The 19,901-nt window shown below is 36.9% G+C and overlaps 1 protein-coding gene across 2 annotated transcripts in view; it reads left to right on the top strand.

The window, feature by feature from the left end:
- The window catches only part of AKAP11 (A-kinase anchoring protein 11), a 46,548-nt gene that overhangs the window by 4,444 nt on the left and 22,203 nt on the right, over positions 1 to 19,901 (top strand). For both annotated transcript variants that reach the window (XM_072976317.1, XM_072976316.1), the window contains exons 2-6: positions 7,353 to 7,462; positions 12,385 to 12,501; positions 15,141 to 15,188; positions 17,603 to 17,737; positions 19,151 to 19,412. In XM_072976317.1, the coding sequence (XP_072832418.1) occupies positions 7,403 to 7,462; positions 12,385 to 12,501; positions 15,141 to 15,188; positions 17,603 to 17,737; positions 19,151 to 19,412 (622 nt within the window). In that variant the 5' untranslated portion in view covers positions 7,353 to 7,402. The remainder of the gene's footprint in view (positions 1 to 7,352; positions 7,463 to 12,384; positions 12,502 to 15,140; positions 15,189 to 17,602; positions 17,738 to 19,150; positions 19,413 to 19,901) is intronic.

Below are 19,901 nucleotides of genomic sequence, written 5' to 3'. Positions count from 1 at the left end.
GTTGAAGGACAAAACAAAATAGTAACTGATAGCTGTGATATTTTTAGATTTTATAAGTCAAACGGCAGGTCTGTACCCAAGGAAGAAGTTAGCATTTCAGTTTCTTTTATATTGGGTACTGTTTTTTAAATGTATTACTTAATTGCATGCTTATAGCTGGCCTGTAAAGATGAGCCTCAGCTTCCTTACCTGCAAAAAGAGGGTCGCATCCCTGTTACACCGCTGTTACCCTGCTGTGTTACTCTGTTATTTTGTTTTTCATGGTTGCCCTAGGGTTTACAATTTAACTTAATCAGTATTGCTTCTTGTATAGTGTCTGGAACAGTATTTTTTCAACTCCAGCCCACCGCCATCGTGCTGTGTGTTATTTTGTCATTCATTTTATTTCTATGGATGTTGTAAACCCCATAACATGCTATTATTTTCAGTTTAAAGTTATTTTTAAGGGATTAAAAATGGAGAAAACATTGTTTATATTACCCTCATATTGACCCTTTCAGATATTACTCTTAGTTTAAATCCAGATTTCCATCTAGTATTTCTTTTTTTTTTCTTTTGCCTGAAAAAATAATTTTTTTTAAACAGTGGTTCTAGTGATGGTTGGCTGGTGATGAATTCTCACAGCTTTTTTTTTTTAAATTCAATTTATTTTGCCTTAATTTTTGGAAAATATTTTCACTGGGTGTGGATATCTGGGTTGAGAATTTTTTTAGATGTTACTCCATTGTCTTATTTTGTAGTTAGACATAGTTTCTGACAAGTTTGCTGTCTTTGTTCCTCTGGATGTAATGGGTACTTTTCTCTCTGGTTGCTTTTGAGATTTTTCTCTGTCACTAGGTTTCAGGAATTTGGTTCTGATGTGTACGGTGTGGTCTTCCTCATGTTCATTTTCCTGAGGGTTTGTTGATCTTCCTTATCAGTTTATGGTTTTCATCAGCTTTGAGAAATTCTGAGCCATTTTGTCTTCATACATTGCCCACCTCCCCTCACATATTTTGGGACTCCAGTTATTCACCTTTCATAGTCATTGACACTGCTTTGCTTGTGTTTAAGTTTCTTGGTGCAGCATGTTGGATGGTTTCTATTGCTCTGTCTTTAAATTCACTGAACTTTCCTCTTAACAGTATCTAATCTGCTGTTAATTGCATCTGGTATGTATTTAACTTTCATTTCCAGAAGTTCAGTTTGGGTCTTTTCCGTCTTCTGTTTCTCTCCTTTCCATGATCATGTTTTCCTCTCCCCTCTTGAGTGTATGGAGCACGTTCGTAATACAGTTTTAACATTTTTTCTGTTCATTCCATCATCTCCGTCATTTCTAGGTCTGCACTTAATGACTTTTTTCTCCTCCTCATGGGTCATATTTTTCTCTGTTGTATATCTGGTAATTTTGGATTGTGTGCCAGCCATTGAATTTTATGCTGTTACTTGCTTAATTTTGTTGTATTTTTTAGAAGTGTTGGGTTCAGTTAGGGGTCTACAGTTAGGTTATTTGGCATCTGTTGGATTGTTCTGAGGTTTTCCTTTGTGCTTTGTTAGAGTAAGTCCAGAACAGCCTTTAGCTGTAGTGCCGACTTAGTGCCCTAACCAAGGCGATTTCCTTCTGAGGAGTCTGTCCTTTGCCTGATACATTACAAAGTGTTTCCACTCTGGTTGGTGGGAGTGCAGCCTATTCCAGGCCGTGTCTGGCTCCAGGTTTTGTTTGACCCAGTACTCTCTGGTAGTTATGCCCCCGACCTCAGACGACTCAGCACTGATCGGTATTCAGTCAGGGAGCGTGGGGAACTCACCTGCAGATCTCTAAGGCTCTCTTTCAGAGCTCTCCCTCCAGTACTCTGCCCTGCAAATCCTAGCCACCTCCACTTTCCCGAACTCTGATCTTTGTTTCTGCAACTTGGTGAGACTGCCAGACTTCCCTCTCCTTGCGTCATGACCTGAAAGTGTTTCTCTTCTCTCAGGGATCACAGTCTTGCACTGTCTGTTGTCTGATGTTTGAAAACTAAGATATCCTATATTTTGCCCTGTTTTGTCATATTTATATTCAGCAGAATATTTATTTTTAACACCTGGCCATTTGGGACTTGGCAGAAATGTGTATTTGGAGCATTTATGATAAATATGTTCCCAAATACTATAAAACTGGAAATTATTGGAAAATTTTAATTACGCTTTCACAAATAATTCACTAAATGTGGAGTTGTCCATTTCATTATTTAAAGTTATACTTTGCTCTTTAAAAAGAACTGCTTTTTATGTATTCAGCAGATGTTTGAATGCTTACAAATACAATAAAACACTTTTGTTTTTAAAACTTGCAAAAGCAAAGAAGCATGCAGATAATGGCATCAAAGGAGTAAAGGCCAAATCACTTTGGGAGCATAAAGGAGGTGGCTGCTGCTTGGGCAAGGGGGGATAAAGGATATGATCCAAGCCTTTCTTAAGGAGAGAGGTGCTTGAACTGATGCATGAAGAGTAAGTAGCAGTTCAGCTGATAGAAGAGAGGGCACATCTGAGGGGGTTGGGGAGGAGGATGGGTTAGGATTTGGTGGTTGACTAGATAACAGTTGTCAGTAGTGACTAAGAGAAAGGCCATTTTCCAGCGTGACCTACTGGCTTGGTTGGTTTTCTGGCTGCTACTGATGCGAAGAAAACAGGAGGAGATTGTTTAGAGAGAAATTTTTATTCAATTTTTGAACATTCTGATTTCAGAGTAACTGGCATATTTACTTGGAAGTAGCTAATAAAAAATTGGATACAAGGAATTGATGCTCAGGTGCAAGAACTGAACTGGAGGTATATATTAGGGAGTTACTTGCATAGTTAAACCAGAGGTAGAAATAAAATATCCTTGGAAAACTAAATAGAATGAGTACCAAAGAGGAAGTTAGAAATATTAGTCTTTGAGTAATAAGTTATGAAAGAATTTGGGGAAGGAGGCAAATGTAATGGCTAAAGAGATAGACAGGTGTTTCTCAATCAGAAATCACATAGGGGACTTGTTAAAGGTACCAATGTCTAGGTTCCACGTAGACTTCCTGAATTTGGATCTTGTTGAGAGGAGGAATTAGAGAGAAGCTGATCTGTGCAAGCACTGAAGTTTGAGAACTAGTGCAGTAGGAACAGGGTCAGGGTAGAACAGTGTCACTGACAGCAGACCAGGAAGGTGTTTCAGAGACTCCTTCATGGTATTAAAAAGGTCAAGAAAGAGATGATGCTGACTTGAACATTTCTTAGGCCAGAGGAGAGGAATAAGGACTTTTGAAATATTTTCCTTATTATAAAAGAATTTATGCACATCTAGAAGATAAAACACACAGAATTGCATCTACCCAGATAAAACCAGTGTTTGTACCCATCTGGTATATGTTCTCTTTCATATTTGCATATATAAATACACACATGTATTAATATAGATTTTACATAAAATGGGATAATGTGAACATGCTGGGACCTGCCTTATTTTACCTAATAATCTATCATCTTTCCATGTTGTAGATATTTGACATTTTATGACATTAAAAAAAATCCTAGTTGTCACATGAGTGGCCACTATCATGAGTTTAGTCTGTATCCATCATAGTATTTCCTTGGTAGGTATGGACATACACATACATGCGTGTTGGAGTTGTGTGTATATATAATTCTTTTTTTTAAATCACAAGTAGAGGGCACACTGTTTACACTGTTCCGTAATTTGCTTTTCCCCTTAATATATTGTAGACATGCTGTCACATCAGTATGTATTGCTCTGACTCTTTCCAGCGGCGGGGTGATAGTCACGTGAATGTATTATAATTTATTTGAATTGATGGACTTGTAGATTATTTTTAGTTTTTTCAACCTTTTTTGTTTTAGTGATTATTCTTTCACGTATGTCTTTACAAATTTTGTGGAAGTACTTATGTAGGATAAATTTTAAAAAGTGAAATCATAGGATCAAAGGATCAGTGTCATTTATTCCAAGTGTCTGATACCTGTTCTCTGTACTCTTTATAATATTTGTTTCTCCAGCTTTCATTTGTCTTCTTTTACATTCTGTGATATTTCTTAAAACTTTCTTGATTGTTCCAGTGTTTCAGCAATATCTGTTCTATTCTCTTGCAGCTTCTCAGGGGGTTTAATTTATTTCATGGTATGGTTTTTATATCCTGTGGCTTTCCTGAGCTCTAGCAGCTTACTTTTCAGTTGTTGGCCTTGTCTGTTGGTACTTTCTTGTGTATGATCTGCTTTGTAAAAAATTACCCAGGTTCACTTTAATTATTTGACTGTAGAGAAACATACTTACTTACACCCTGTTTAGGACTCTTGTTTATTCACCCAGAATAGGACACAAAACAAACAAACAAAAAAAATTAAATGAAAAGTTTATTATTGTAACATAAAGGTGTTCTGGAGAAAATACTGCATTTTTGCTCCTTTTGCGAATTCTGTCTAAAACTACATTCCTTCTGATTGTAAAAGATGGTGGCAGAACCCTGCTCTGCTACTATCAGCCCCTACCTGTCTTTGTATCTTTTCCAAAGATGATTTTTGTTTCTTTGCTTTACCAGAAGCATGAGTCACACTATCTCATGTCAGATTCACTTTTATAGACTGTTACGTAGATATTCTCTGATTCTTTTTTCTTTATGAGATGATATTTTGTTTATGTTTTAGGTTAAACACAAAGTGATGGAGTAAGATTCATCTCCTTTGTATTTTTCTTCAGTGAAGCAGAGTGTAAATGTGGAATTAAATTTAGTTTCTTTTTTAGGAATATGAATTCTGAGGTACTATGCTAAAACTGGACAATATGCATTTTGGGTGGTGTGATTATATTTATCTGGACTTTTTTCCCTTTCTTTAGTGTATTTCTTGTGTGTGTGTGTGTATGTGTGCACGTTTAATGATTCTTCATAGATCCATACTGGATTCTTTAGTACTCAGCCTTGAAAAGGGAGTACTGTTTAGGTCCGCTGTTGAGAAGTATTACAGGTGATGAACTGGGGTAGTTCAAGGTGTGAAATGCAGGCTGTTGCCTCAGAGCCTACAGCCTCCCCTCCCTACTTGTAACTGTTTCTTCCCTCAGGCGCTTGACCTGTCGCACCGCCCCCTTCCCATGAGGCACCCATGAGGTAGTGGTCAGTTTCTTCCCTTGTAAAGCCTCCAGTGAGTCCATGTTTCACCTTTGCTCATACTGACTTCAGCAGCAGCTGCGAAGGGTACTGCTGTTTCCCACCTCTTTTCCCAACCCGCCCTCGCAGACAAGGTTAGGAGTCAGAGGAAGTAAGGATGCTCTGTGCGGGTCCTCCGTCCTTCCACACTGTGTTGTGTCATCGTGGGAATTAGTCTGGGTTCTGCAGCTGCTCTCCTGTTTCTGGAATTTGGAGCACTCCTCATCTCTCTCTACTATAAAGTGTGATGAACAGCTTTTCACATCTTTATTACGCAGAAGATGAGGGTGAGAGCCTGGGGGCTGAAGTGCGAAGATTTGGGATTTGCATCTCAGCTCTCTACTGCTTACTGTGTGGCCTGGTGAATTGTTAATTTCCCCTTGCCTCCGTATTTCTCCTTGTAGAATGGGGGTGCGCCTGTGTCGGTCCGAAGGATTGTGTGTGGGATGTGCATGGAAATCTCTCAGCACAGTGCTTGGTGCGTTGCAAGCTCTCTTAGAACCCTAGCTGCTCCAGGAGCATCGTCTCCTTTGATGAATTCCCAGAAGGAGAACTGTTGTGTCATCGAGTAGAAATATTTTCAGGGTTTTGAAATGCACTGCAGAATTGCCCTCCAGAAAGGTGGTGCTGGTTTACTCAGGAGATGAGTTGGAGAGTTTCACTTCTCTGAAACCCTTGTGTTGTCCTCTATATTTTATATGTTTTATGTGAAGTTTGAAGCAAGTCCACTTGCCTCTGAGGGTTTCTGGCAATTGAAGAGAACACAGTGGGAAAAAAAAGGAGAGTGAGTTGGCCTGCGACAAAGAAAAGGATTATTTTTTTGCTTTGGTCCCATAAACCTTTGTATTTACATCTTCTTTTTCGAGTTTTGGTCCTCTTGATCATTTTGGTCCATAAGTAAATATTTTAATTTTTCTTTTACCTATGTTTTGTAATTCCCAAAGTGCCTTCTATAGATTATTTTCCATTTGATTCTTACAATAAACTTGTCCAGTAAGTAGGGTAATATACATCGAGGTAATATATGCATGGAGGAAACAGATCCAGAGATACGGCAGTTTACCCAGAGGAGGTAAAGCTAATGAGAGGTACAGCAGGGACATGCAGGATACTCGTCTGCATCCTGGTCTGTTAATCTCTCTCCTGTGCTGCAGGGGCCTCCTTGGCCTTTCTGACAGCCCCTTCGAGTCCAGTTATTAATCAGATTTTATTGTTAAAGAGACCGTTAGGATTTAAGAATAGAATATCGTCATAATTCTTTGTCTAAAATAGAATCTAGAAATCTCTGAAGGGAGGTGCATGTGTGCATGTGCACACACACTTCAGTTTTATCTCTGTAGTGAAAGAGTATAAAATTACAGCTCCGTTAAAATTTAGTTTTTTTACAGTTCTGCTGGGGACTAGGTTGAAGTTTGGTTTTGCATATAAATCTCTTAATCATGTAAATTTATATTAACCAAATGTCTTGAAAGCCACAACTAGGTAATTTTTGAACTTAGTTATTGGGATGCCATTAAGATTCCTATATAAGAGATTTCTTTTTGTCTGATATTACTTGATATATACAGATTTCATATTCTCATTTGTGTATTGTCAAACCTTTCTGTCCAAGAAATAAAATGCCTAGCGCATTCACAGTTGTTGTAGGGATAGAGTGACTTTCAGGAGCCATGAAGGCTGGGATTCCTTTAGTAAAATTCTCTGTTTTAGACATTAAAAGATTTTCCATATATTTCTTAATGAGGCTTTTAAGTCTTTCCTAATTTGTAATGACAAAAATGGCAATGAAATTGACTAGATAAGGGTAAACTATGTCATAATAATTTTGAACTTAAAAATAAGATTTTAAAATAATTTTTATTTTGGGGGGGTAATTAGGTTTATTTATTTATTTAATGGAGGTACCCAGGATTGAACCCAGCACCCCATGCATTCTCAGCAGGTGCTCTACCACTGAGCTATACTCTCCCTGCTACCTACAACCAAATTTTTGTAAAATTTGGTTATCTCATTAAGATACCTATATTCACATATTTTTCAAATATCCATGATGGATTGCTTAGTAAATTTTTATGTCTGAGAATTTTTGTTTATGATTTTATTTTATTTTTTTAGTGATTGTAAGGAAGTTATTTTAGGACAAAATGCTTGCCTGAATCACTAAGACTAACAAATTATTTTCTTTTTCTTATTTTTCTTTAGGTGTTTTATGGATTAACCCTTCATTGATTACTTACAACAGCTACATAGTTATGGCGACCTTCCAGACTTTCAAAAACAGTCGCATGAAAACTAGAGCATCTGTCAGAAAAGTAAGTTCACTGTATTAGATTCTTTTTAGGGATAGTTTTAATGAAAATGGTGACTTTTTTTTTTTAAGTCAAAGTCTTGTGAAGCAGCTATGCTATGGTATTCTTGTTTTAAAATGAATCTCATTATTGAAATTGGTAACAAAATATTGCAAAGATTAGCATATTTGAAATACTGATATGGAATCCTGAAGACAATGAACTTTATTTCCCAAAGACCACGCTGTTTCCTTATTTCTTCTCAGCCGATTACTTTTCTGTCCTCTTTTTAGCAATGTAAGTATCGGGTGTGCGTTTTCTTATATAGCTTTGCCCCCACAATATTGCCATCCATTCATTCATTCACTCACTCAGCAAGTAGGAATCTGAATGCTGCTTTTATGCCAGGCCCTGTGCTGGGCATTGGGTGGATAAGCAGTAGTGAGCAAATCAAATGTGATTCTTGAACCTTTCTGCTTTCTGGTCTGAGGAAGAACCTCCTCTCTTTTCCTCTCTTAAGATGATTAGGTTACCCTTTCATTTCTTGACATTTTTGTCTTTGCTAAAGCTTTGAGGGTGTTTCTTGAAGGAAGGGAGAACAGATACTGGAGGGTGGTTAGCATGTTTGCTAACCTTTTTCTTTAGGCTTCATCTTCTGCGTTGCGTGACACTGCTGACAGGTCCCCACGTGTTAAGATGCTCTTTGACTTCTTTCATTACAGCTGTTTTCCTCTCTTCTCTCTTAAGACTCTTGTCTCCTTTGCAGGTCTTCTTTCCAACTTCTAATTGTGAGTGTTCGGACAAGCTGCTAGGCCTGCTTTTTCATTTACTCACTCACTCCTTCAGAGACCTTTGGGTTTGACCTCTGTGAGAGTGGTTGTCAAATCTACAGGTGTCTACAAGGTTGGAAAACAGAAAGTAAACTTAAACAGGGTGGTAATTACATTTTTAAGTAATATACCCTGTGTGTTTTCAGGTACCTTTAGACTTAGTAAGTCCACTTTTTAATTTGGAAAAAAAAGGAGTATAATAAAAGCTATTTTCTCTGTATTTCTCCTTTCTGTAAACTGTAGTATATTACACATTTTTTCAAATGAGCAAGGGGACCCGTAGCTTTAAACTGACTGCTTGAAATTAGTAATTAGAACTAAGAAATATATATGCACAAAATACAGTAGTGAGCTAATGACTTTGTTCTTCAGGCATTATACTATGTGCCTCTTTGACTAGAATTTACCAGTATATTCCTGAGGTAAGGAGTTAGGCTCCATCTGAAGCTTTATACTATTAATTGAATGTCTTTGTTACTCAGCACATCATTTGTATTAGGCACACGATAAAGAGTTGACTTGAATTAAATACTTAGAAACCCTTTTAGATAAAAAACATGTGAATCTAAATATTTTTTTAAATTACTTAAAAAAATTTTTTTCCTTCTAGTTTTATTGAGATGTAATTGACATACAGCCCTGTATACTTTGTGGTGGGGGTGGTAATAAGGTTTTGTTTATTTTTTTAATGGAGCTTCTGGGAAATGAACCCAGGATCTTGTGCTTGCTAAATACATGCTCTACCACTGAGCTATACCCTCTGCCTCCCTGAATCTAAATATTATATACTTGTTATATGTATGTGTGTTATGTATACACTTAATTACCACTTTTGATACCTTTACTTGGTATAGTTGAATGACAAAAACTTCCCTATTGGCTAATGTGGAAATTGAAAGGTATACTTGAATTCTCTAGCTTTCACTTTACTTTGCATTAAAGATACAGATACATTGAATATTTACTGAGAATCGAGTATTATGAGAATCAGAAAGAGCTATACTTCCTACTCCATTGATTTTTCCCTAACATTTTATTATGAAAAATTCTGAGCATATAGAAAAATTAAAACCATAGTACATCCACATATAAACCTGCATACCAATCACCTATATTTAGTAGTTAATATTTTTTCTTCTTTCTATGTGTCTGTTTGTATGTGTGTGTGTGTATGTGTGTCTATGTATTCACTTTTTGGCAGAACCGTTTAAAAGCTAATGAATGGTTTTTTTTTTCTTAACTGTATTGTATTTCATTTACAGTATTGTGTTAGTTTCAGGTGAACAGCTTCAGATGCGTTTCCATTATAGGTTATTATGAGATACTGTGCTCTCGTTAGTACGAGATTCCTGTGCTCTGCAGTAAATCCTCGTGACACTTAACTGTCTTAATGTCTCTTTCCCCCGAACACTGGAGCATGCTTCTCCCAGGAATGACAACATCCTCCCATGTAACAATAATACCATTATCACATCCAAGAAAGTTAAATATAATTCCCTTACATCTAATACCCAGCCATGCTAAGACTTCCTTTATTACTCCTAAAATGTCTTTTATAGTCCCTCCCTCCCAGCCCCACTCCCACTTTGGATTCAGCTGTAGCTCCTGTTGTGTTTGATGGTGATAACTTACTTACATGTTTTTGGTCTGAAAGAGTATCCCCCCTCCCCTTTTTTTCTTTTTTTTTAATTCAAGACTGACTTTTTGGTTAGGCCAGGCCAGTTTCTTGTGCAATGTTCCATATTCTGGATTTGTCTGGCTGTTTTCTCACAGTGCTATTTAACTTACTCTTCTCACCTCTCTATTTCATGTAAACTAGAAGTTAGGAGTAAAGGCATAAATTAGATGCAGGTTAAACATTTTTAGCAAGAATACTTTTTGTAGGGTGATGAGAGGACAGAATTTCACGTTTTTCTAAGATTAATGATGCAAAAATTGGTTTGTTGATTAAGGTAGTAACTGCCAGAACTCTCCATTTAAAAAGTATATATTCTGTTTTTTATTTAGCATATAATTTTTGGGATACTACTTGGTAGTGTGCAAATATCTTATTTTTTCAACTTTCATCTAATATTTTGGCATCCCTTGATGAATGACCCTTTCCTGAATCTGCTAATTCCTGAAAGTTATACAGTGGTGGTTTTCCTAATTTTATTATTTCTTTTACATTATTAACTGGAAAGGAAAGTTTTAAAGGAAAGTTTTCCCTCATCAGTGGTCCAGATTCTTTTCTCATGACAGCAGATCTTTTTTGGAAGATCTGTACCAGTTATCTTGTAGAGTATCCCTGTATTCTGAATTCATCTGTTGCTTCTTGTGGTTAGGTTCAGCAGGAACTCCTCAAAGATGATGTTGTGATCGTTCCACTTTGTCAGATCAGAAGGTGCTTATTGTTAGGGCCACGTTTGACCAGGTGGTTAAGGTTGAAATCACCAGATATCTCCAATATAAAGACACATAATCCCTTTGTAATTAATACTATTAGTAAGTAATCTGCAGGGCGATGCTGCAAGGCAGTGTATCTTGTTCCCTGATAGCTTTAAACCTACTGGATTAAGATACATTGATGATCTTTTCCCAAATCAGTAATTACACTGAGAGTTACAAATGGAATTCTCAAATTTCGCCATCCTGTCCATATTTGTTAGCCAGTATTCAAATGTATAAAGCACTCTGTCCCAACCGCGACTCATTTATCTGTCTCTTATAATGACTCATAGTTTAAAAAAAATTCAGTTGTTATACTCCATTATCATTTTTATTCTTTTGATGCTCAGATTATCCCAAATTTGGCCAATAGGAATTCCTTCATGTTGGTTTCTGTGTTTTTATGAAATAACCCTGTTAGTCTGCACTTCTTGCATTCTGTCACAATAAGATGTTCCAGCCACACTTCATACTTTTCTGCCTCGTTCCTGGAACCAGCTGTTTTTCCAAGGAGTTCTAGTTCTTCTAATTGGTGAGTGGTATTTAGAAATCAAAATCTGGATGTTGGGTGTGCTCATTGTTGCTGAGGGTCATTGCTTCTGTGATCTGTCAATGGAAAAACGTAGTACATACATTTAAAGAATCTTGAATTCCTGTTGAAAGTTCAGGTTTAACATTCCTTTTTTTTTTTCACAATTACTCTGCTTTCATATTTGCATCTCTTCTCTTAGAATGAAGATTTCTACAAAATTTTAATTTATTATGATTAGCAGACATTTCCTGAGTTCATATGGTATGTGAGGTACTGAAATCTGGGTAAATGAGTAAAAGATAATCTCTAACCTCAGTAATTTGGTTTAATCAGTAGGAAAGCCAAATGTATCTGAGAACAGTAATTGTAATATATTGTGATATAGCTTAAATGATCTTAATGAGCAAACAGTACGGTCGGAACTTTGAAAGAGATTTATTATGACTAAGGGGTGGGAAAATACTCACAGGTCTTGGGATGGGTAGGGTTTCTGCAGGGAACACTGGGGAGGAAGGGCGTTTCTGAGAGAAGAGCAGGCTAACATGTCAGCAGAAGGAGAATAAGGTAAAAAGAAATTAATACTCTGTTTATGTCCAACGGTAACACTCATTTCTTCATGTAACTTTTTCCTTCCTCAGTTTCTTTGCACTCGTGACATTCTTCTCTGCCGAATCTGAAATGCCTTCCCTCATTTTCATCACATAGCTGGCAGAAGACCCCTGAAAAGCCTCATTTTGGGTTACTATCTCTTTCTTTTTTTCATCTCCAATTTGCTATGAGAACAGTCACGTTCTCAGCGTACCTTGCTGTAAGTTTCCACATCATCTTCTTGTATAGATGGTGGCTTCTGTTCTGCCAGTGACTTGGAAATCAGATATGTGCTCTGTTAGGTTTCAGAGCAGGGTGAGAGTAAGAGAACCTGGCCTCGTGATCTTCCGGCAGCTTGAATGCCTGGACCGTGGTGTGCGTGTTTTGAGCATGTGAGCTCTACATAAGCCTTTTGTTCTTTCTTCCTCTCAGGTGAATTGAGTTCTGTTATATCAAAAGGTGTCCAGTGAATATTCATTGGAGAGTTAGTGACCCTCCATTTAATCTATCTCTAGGATCTTTTATCTTGTCTTAGAATCAAATAAATTAAGAATATCTTTTATTTTCAGAGCTTCAGTGAAGATGTGTTCCAGTCTGTAAAGTCTTTATTACAGAGTGAGAAGGAACTATGCAGTGTATCAGCAGAGGACTGTTTAAAGCAGGATGAACGTGCCAATTTGACTGAGGTTGGGCATGCTTCTTTCTCTACCCTTTCCTAATACAGCACAATGCATTTGCATGTATCTTGGTAGAACTGTGTAGTCTGTTTTGTTTAAAATGCCTAAAATCTCTGCATATTAATACCTGTGTGAGAAGTACCTGTTTAAATATCCGTTATCCTTATCGCCCTAGTGTATTATAATGAACACATTTAATTCAGTGCGCAGGCGTGACTGACCACTCATTGGGCACAGAGCCCTGTATTAGAGAATTTCTATGTTCAGAAATTGGGACTTCAATACTAAAATTTTCTCCTTTGAAATGAAATATATATTTATTTCTTATATTGTTATCTTGGTGGTTTAAATTCAGTGCTTTGATTCAAAATGAAAAAGTAGTGATACATTTATTTTGAAATTTAGATACTTACCACTTAACAATGGGTATAGAACTTTCTCACCTGTTTCTCTGCTGCATCAGTGTTTCCAATCTTTGTTTGAATATACTAATATAAAAAGGAGTAAAAATTTTTCCTACAGTATAACCATAATCCATCAAAACATTATTTACCTTACCAAATAAGAGAGATAGAGTATTGAATCATTGAAGCTCAAAACTGATAAATATGTTAATTAAAAAAATTTTTTTTGAAATCAAGGTTCTAATAAATACTCTTGATTATTATTTTTGGGAATGATTTTCTTTCATGCTCCTTGAGAAAGTATATCTGAAGTAGTTCCATAGGGTGGTGAGCACAGCTTTCAGTCCTGTGATGTTCTCTGACCTGAGTCTCTTCTTCTGGTGTCAGCTCGGTGCTGTGGCTCGTGGCTCTTGTCCTCTTTGTTGCCCCTTTTTACTTTATTTTAGTAAAGCCAAGCCACCCCTATCTCCTCAGCTGTTGCCCAGCGTGATAAGTCTTCCGTGTCCTCTGCCCTCAATTTCCAGCCGTCTCTCTCTGGCTTACATAGTGCCCCTCTGAGCCCACATTCCTTGATCAATGGGAAATGCAAAACTCTGCTGACATCTTCACAACCCCATGTCAGCGTATCTTCTCTTTGTGTTCAGTAAAAGGAAACCTGAAGGAATTTGGTCTCACTTTAGGGTATATAAATCCCGAAGTACCTTTTTGAAGAAAGGAAGGATATTGAGTATTTGAGTGTGTCTGTGTTATGGAGTGCCTGCGGTATGTGCTAGGCGCTTTGCCCACATTGTCTAATTAGCCCTCACAACTGTGGGAGGGGAGGTATGTGCCTTAAGTTTTACAGATGAGGAGACAGGCTCCTGTAGGTTAGTAATCTACCTAGACACCTGGGAATTAACTGTAACATTTCTTTGAAGTAGTACCTGTTATTGAGAGTAAAGATTCTGGAATGACCTAAGACTCTGACTTGCTTTTGAATCATCAGAAAGAGATCAAAAATGTATCGAGTGTTGTTTTATATTTTAACGATGCTGTTTTCGTTTAATTCTTGAGAATTAATTATCCGTATTGCTACCATTTAAGTATTTCATATGTTTAGTCGCAGTACTTGCTTATTAAACAGTTTACCAGTATCTTCAAGTGGACACAATTTTTTCTTATGATGTCAGAGACATAGAGGGAATATGGATTTTTAGAATAATATTTTTTTCAGGTTATAAAAGTGTACATAGTCCATATAGAAAAATAAGAACTACTGAAAGCATAAAAAAGAAAATGAATTAATCCTGTGAATTAGGAAAGGAAAAAACCCACAGGGGGAAAAAATAGAGAAAAATAAGATCACCTGTAATTCCATCATTGATAGTTAACCACTGCTTAAAATTTGACACATTGTCTTAGAGTATTAGTTTCCATCCATGTTTTTAAAAATAAGGCTGAAATTGTGTGCACACTCCATATCATTTTTCTGTAGCTTGTCCTTTTTACTAAATAATGTGACGTTTCTTCAGGCCATTAGATTTTCTTTAGAGAGTTAATTTATATGAACTTCTGCAGAGAAATCTCTTTGTAAAGGCATTGAAAGAAATAAGTGATAATATCACAGAGGGTCAGTCAAGAGGTAGGTAGGTTTGGAGGTGCCCAGGGAAAGCCTCTCTGTGGAGGTGGCATTTGGGTTGGAACTTGAAGAAAAGGAGGAGCTTGGCATGTAAACATCTGAGGAAAAGAGATCCAGATTGACGGGGCAGTGCTCTAAGGTCCTTAGGCAAGAACATTCCTCTGGGTTCTAGACCCAGAAAGAGGGCCTGTCTGTATGAATGAAAGTGAGGGAAAGTTGGAGGCACCTGCTAACCCAGGGGCCTCTGTTAGGACTTTGCACTGAGAAGCCAAGAACGGTTTTGACAGGGAGGTGACAGGATAATTCCTGAGGCCAGGTGGGAGGGGATTGGAGTCGTGCAGGTGAGACGTGGAGGCAGGGGAGTGGAGAGCAGTGGGTGTGTGAGATCTGTGTGGGGCCTGGAAGTGATGGAACTTGCTGAAGTGGATGTGGGGAGGTTCGGGAGCCTCATTATGGAGCCAAATCTTTGGTGAAAAACCTTTGTGATCATCTTTGAAAAAATTTATCATCCTCTCTAGGGCAGTCAGCATTTTAATCCTTTTTTTCCCTGTTTCTCAGTTCTTTCAACAGTCAAACTGATACAAGACTTAAAAACTCTAATGGAGCTTTATTCCTTTTTTATTCAGGTCACATTTCTAGGTTTTAATGAAGAAACAGATGCTGCTCATATACAGGTAAGATCTATTTATTGAGCTGGAAAGAAGTTATTTGAAAGAAATTCTGAGAGCATAAAAAATTTATCTTATTAGTCCAGAATTCACATTAAAACCTTTTTTTTTTAAATCATTCCTATTTAAACGATGACATTTTGAGATCAGCTTTTTAGTGTGCCTTGGACATTTTCACTGAGTATTCTCGTAATGGAAAGCAGTTTTAGGTTAGGAGACCGCAAAAAAACCGTTCATCTGAGAAGGCTGCAAACCACAGGCTAACTTTTCCTCCATTCTGTCATAATGTAGAATATGAGACTTGTGTTTTTATTTTGGTACTTCTTATAATCTAACTTCAACAGTCATATTCTTATATTTTTAATTGAGATAGAGTTAAATTTAAAAGCTAAAACTTGTAAAAAAAAAAAAGAAAAGAAAATAATGGTTAGCTAACCCAAAACTTTTAGCCTGTTTAATTTGGGCTGGTATTTACAGAGGGACTGAGAGTTAAGTCAGGATCTGCCGAGGAAAGCCCCACAATTGCGTGGAGAGGAGGCGAAGCTGGTGTAGATGTGGTAGGCGTCCTTTTTCTCACCTCGTGCTGCTTCTTAAAATTTGTGGTTGTCCTGGATTTCCTTTTGTGGCAGTGAAGCGTCTCCTAGGAGGAGACAATTGTAGTGAATTTCAGCAAAGACTGCTGTAATTCGTTATTCAGCATTACTTTATTGGAAGTGAGAAACTGAAGGACATTAAGGCGTAGGATTGCTGTCACAATAAAGCTTTCTCACACCCCAGAGTTTTTTCCCTTAGTGTATTATATGCCTCTCCCAAATACAGTGACCGTTCTATCACACTTAAAATTAGGATGTTGGACTCTTGTCCGTATTCTGTTAAGTGCTGAAGTGCTGTGTGGATACAATGATATAAAAAAGATTGGCACCAAGCATCATGTAACACAGCTGGAAATCCTAAGTGTGTGGAACCACTTGTTTTGTATACAAAAAAGGGGGGAGAGTCTTAAAGATGAATCAATGAGAAGTAATGTAAATCTGGAAAACCTTTTACCTGGTGCTTTAACAGGATCAAAAGGGATGTCCTAACTTACTAGTGAAAGTTTAGCTCAAAACTGGATCTTTTCCTCACAGCCCGTTCTTAGGACCTACAGACTCTGTGCACAGAAATAGTGGGATGTCTTGGGCTCCTGGGCCCACGTGGACGCAGGAGGGGGACTTGGCACTTAGAGCCCAGACCTCATAGCTGTCACAGCACTGGGTGTCCCTTTACACATTATGGTGTTTTCGAAAAACGTTACTAAAAAGACAGTTCTTTGGCACGTACTTTTACAACATTAAATTCTCAAATTCATACAGCTGGTTTTTTTTTTTTTTTTGACTGTCTCCACTATTTCTATTTCTATGTTTGAAGGTTTTATTTTGTTTCACTTTTATACCCCTAATTCCAAGAGAGTCTAGTATCCATTGTCATGTGTTGTGGTAAACCTGTTTTGTTTTGTTTTGTTTTCTCTCAGTTGAGAACGTGATCAGCTTCTTAGGTAAAATTAAGCACCAGAGTGTTGATCCTTAAGTCCATAGCAATACACTGTGGTGCAGATAAAAGTGTGTTTTCTTGTTCCGTTCTAAACGAATAATGTGTGTTGGCATTAAAATTTGGTGGTGACAAATGGAACCTCTGTTGTGTGTCTTGATTGTGCCTCAGCCTGAAGGAAACAGTTTAGGCAGAAGGCACAAGAGAAGATGTAGTCCTGAGAACGTAAGGTTGAAGAAGGTTCCAGAGTATCTCTCTCCTCCTCTGCTTCCCCTTTAAGAATTACTGAGAAAACCATGTTTATAGAGGAAAGTGCTCTATGAGGGGTCAGAGATGTTAATAATTCTTTAACTGGGCAGAAGAGTAACATAAAAAGGACAAATGAGAAGAAAAACAAAGACATTTTCTTTTCCTTTACATCTCCATAAAATTATCAGTAAAGTCTGATATAATACCTTAGAGAGGGAAGCAGGAAAAGGCTTGGATTTTACAGGCATTTAACTTAAGCTCCAAAAAAGTATATTCCACAGGCAAGAATCCCATACGGAAAATTTGATGGTTAAACTTGAGGACTGCAGGTTGACGTTTGCAGCTAAAAACTGTTGAATGCTTGATTGTTACAGATATGTGAGGTACCGTGTACAGTTTGTTATAGCTTGGTATCATTATGTTTAAAAGGCTACAGAAATAGCCACTTAAAAATACTTAAGTGTATTTTAATTTTGAATTTAAAAAAAATTGATTGTGGCCGATAAACTTCGTATGTTAACTATTACGAACTGGAAAATTTATTAACTAGTAGACCTTGCGATTTTTGTATAGGCCACGTTAGGGGAACTTTGACAAAAGTGTTACGTTACAGTGTTATTTATTGTTTTATTGCTCTGTGTTAGGATTTAGCTGCAGTTTCTTTGGAGCTTCCAGATCTTCTGAATTCACTGCACTTTTGCAGCCTAAATGAAAATGAAATTATTTGTATGAAGGATATAAATAAGTCCTCAGATACAAACAGTGGTCCTATAAACCAGGTAACTTTTATATATCATTTCTAATGCGTTTTGGGGGACAAATTTTAGTGACATTTGAGAGTATTAAACTTTTAAATGCTGGGATGAAGTTTCTTTTTGTTTAATGTTATCTCATGGAAAAAGGATTCATAAGAAATCTAACTCATGAAGCTTTGAAATCAATAAAGGATAAGATAATTTTGGTCATAGTTTAGATTTATCACGTGTGAAGCTCCGTAAGTGGTATGCAAGTACACACTACTTTTTTTCTGAAAATGTATTATTTCTGGATTTCTTGAATTTCACCAGAGTGTACATCATAGGAATTTTCCCTTTTATGGCCCATTTCCAAGTTTATGTAAATATTGTGTTGTATGTTTTAGAGAACATACTTTAACTCATTTTCTGGTTAAAAAAATTTCCATGTACAATGGCTATCTGAAGATGTGTTCTTTGTTTATAAACAAACATGTCACCATTTCAGACAGGTCATTAGTGTTACAACATTGAGCATTTAGTTCTTTACCAAGTGTTAATTTGTTGATAATACATCAAAGAAAAATGCTTTGCATGTTTTCCCTCCTAAAAATTGAATTATAGGCTTAAAATTTGGATTACCTCTTCCTTCATGTATAAAAAGTACTGTGTTTATTTTGAGGTTTACAGATAAAAGTAGAATTGCTCTCCTCCTTTTCATAATTATAGTCTCCATTTATATTTACTTTTTCTATTTGCTAGGATATAAGAGGTGGGTAGCTATTTTATCTAATTTCTAGTTTTTCGAATGAGTAATTTGTCAGTATTTGCATTTTAAAAAATATAATTTAAATAGCTTACCATTTAAACATAGTATGTATGGAAAAAAATCTGTTGACTTCTGAATCAAAGCTATAAACATTATTGTAAATTGAAATACTGGAGCAATTCTGGTAAATGGAGGGGACAGTTCTTTTATAATGGGAGAGGATGTGGAATCCGGATGAAAGCTACAGGAAGATGGGATGCAAAAAGCCTGGAACCTGGTTGGTGTGCTCATGCAGTTCTCAGTGTGGCTGGTGAACTAGGTGGATGATGAGATAAGAAAAATCACAGGGCTGTCCAGTCACACGGGAAAATGTAATTGCCCAAAGGAATGGCTAAGTAAGTTCCACAACATTCAAGGAGATGGAATAGATACAATTTGAATTCCTGGGAAAGAGAAAGATGGGAGAAAAAGAGGTTGAGAAGTGAGAAGAACTGTGGGGAAAGAATGAAGAAAAGAAACATGGCAAAATCAGGGAGCCTTTCAGAATGCATGTGCTGCTGCTTTTTTTTTTTTTATCTTCCTGAGATTGGGGGTATTTCTAGGCTTCGTTTTCAGGGAACATGTTTCATTTTTCTGTATCGTATATTTTGAAAATAAAATGATTTTCATCATCTTTTATCTTTCCCAAGAGTCATCATTCTGGAATGCTTTGTGTCATGAGAGTGTCACCTACATTACCAAGAGTCAGAGCTGATTTTATCTTTAGTCTCCTAAGTAAATATGCCACTGGTATAAGATACACCCTGGACACATACTTGCATCAGAAGCGCCAGCTTGAAGCCACTAATGAAGATGATGACGACACTAACCAGTCAGTATCGTCCATCGAAGACGACTTTGTCACTGCGTTTGAGCACTTAGAGGAGGAGACTGCAAAGCCATATAGTGATGGTTTGTTCTTTACTAGACTTTTTCTTGAAATAGGGGAGTAAGGTTTAAAGTTCAGTTTTAACAGTTTTAAGGCAAACTTGTTCATTTGAAACATTTTAACCTTTTTTCTGATTGAGAAATTAATTTTCTCATGATTTTTAAGTTCATCATTACCTGATATTTTTGGTTTTGCTGTTTTTCTTCTTGTTTAGTTAGTACTGTTCATGTACTGTTTACCTTATTGCCTTAAATGTTTGGAACATGCCTAAGTTCAAATTTGAGAAGAGTCACCTAAATACTAGTATTTCTAACATGTGACAATACGCTAAGCATTCCATAGCCCGGGTATTCCCAGATGTGGGGCAGAATGAAAATATTTTAGTAAAAGGTGTAATTGCTTTTAAGTATGACTGGGGATGAATCTGTTAAACAACATAGTGTAGGAGACACTTACGGTATGAGTAAGCATTTCATGCTTAATGTCTACTTAGTCCCATTGATTTAAATTAA

This window comes from Vicugna pacos, chromosome 14 (genome assembly GCF_048564905.1).
Source record: "Vicugna pacos chromosome 14, VicPac4, whole genome shotgun sequence".
NCBI classification, from domain to species: Eukaryota; Metazoa; Chordata; class Mammalia; order Artiodactyla; family Camelidae; genus Vicugna; species Vicugna pacos.
Note: the sequence above shows the minus strand (reverse complement) of the source record. Positions and strands in the feature narration are given on the sequence as shown.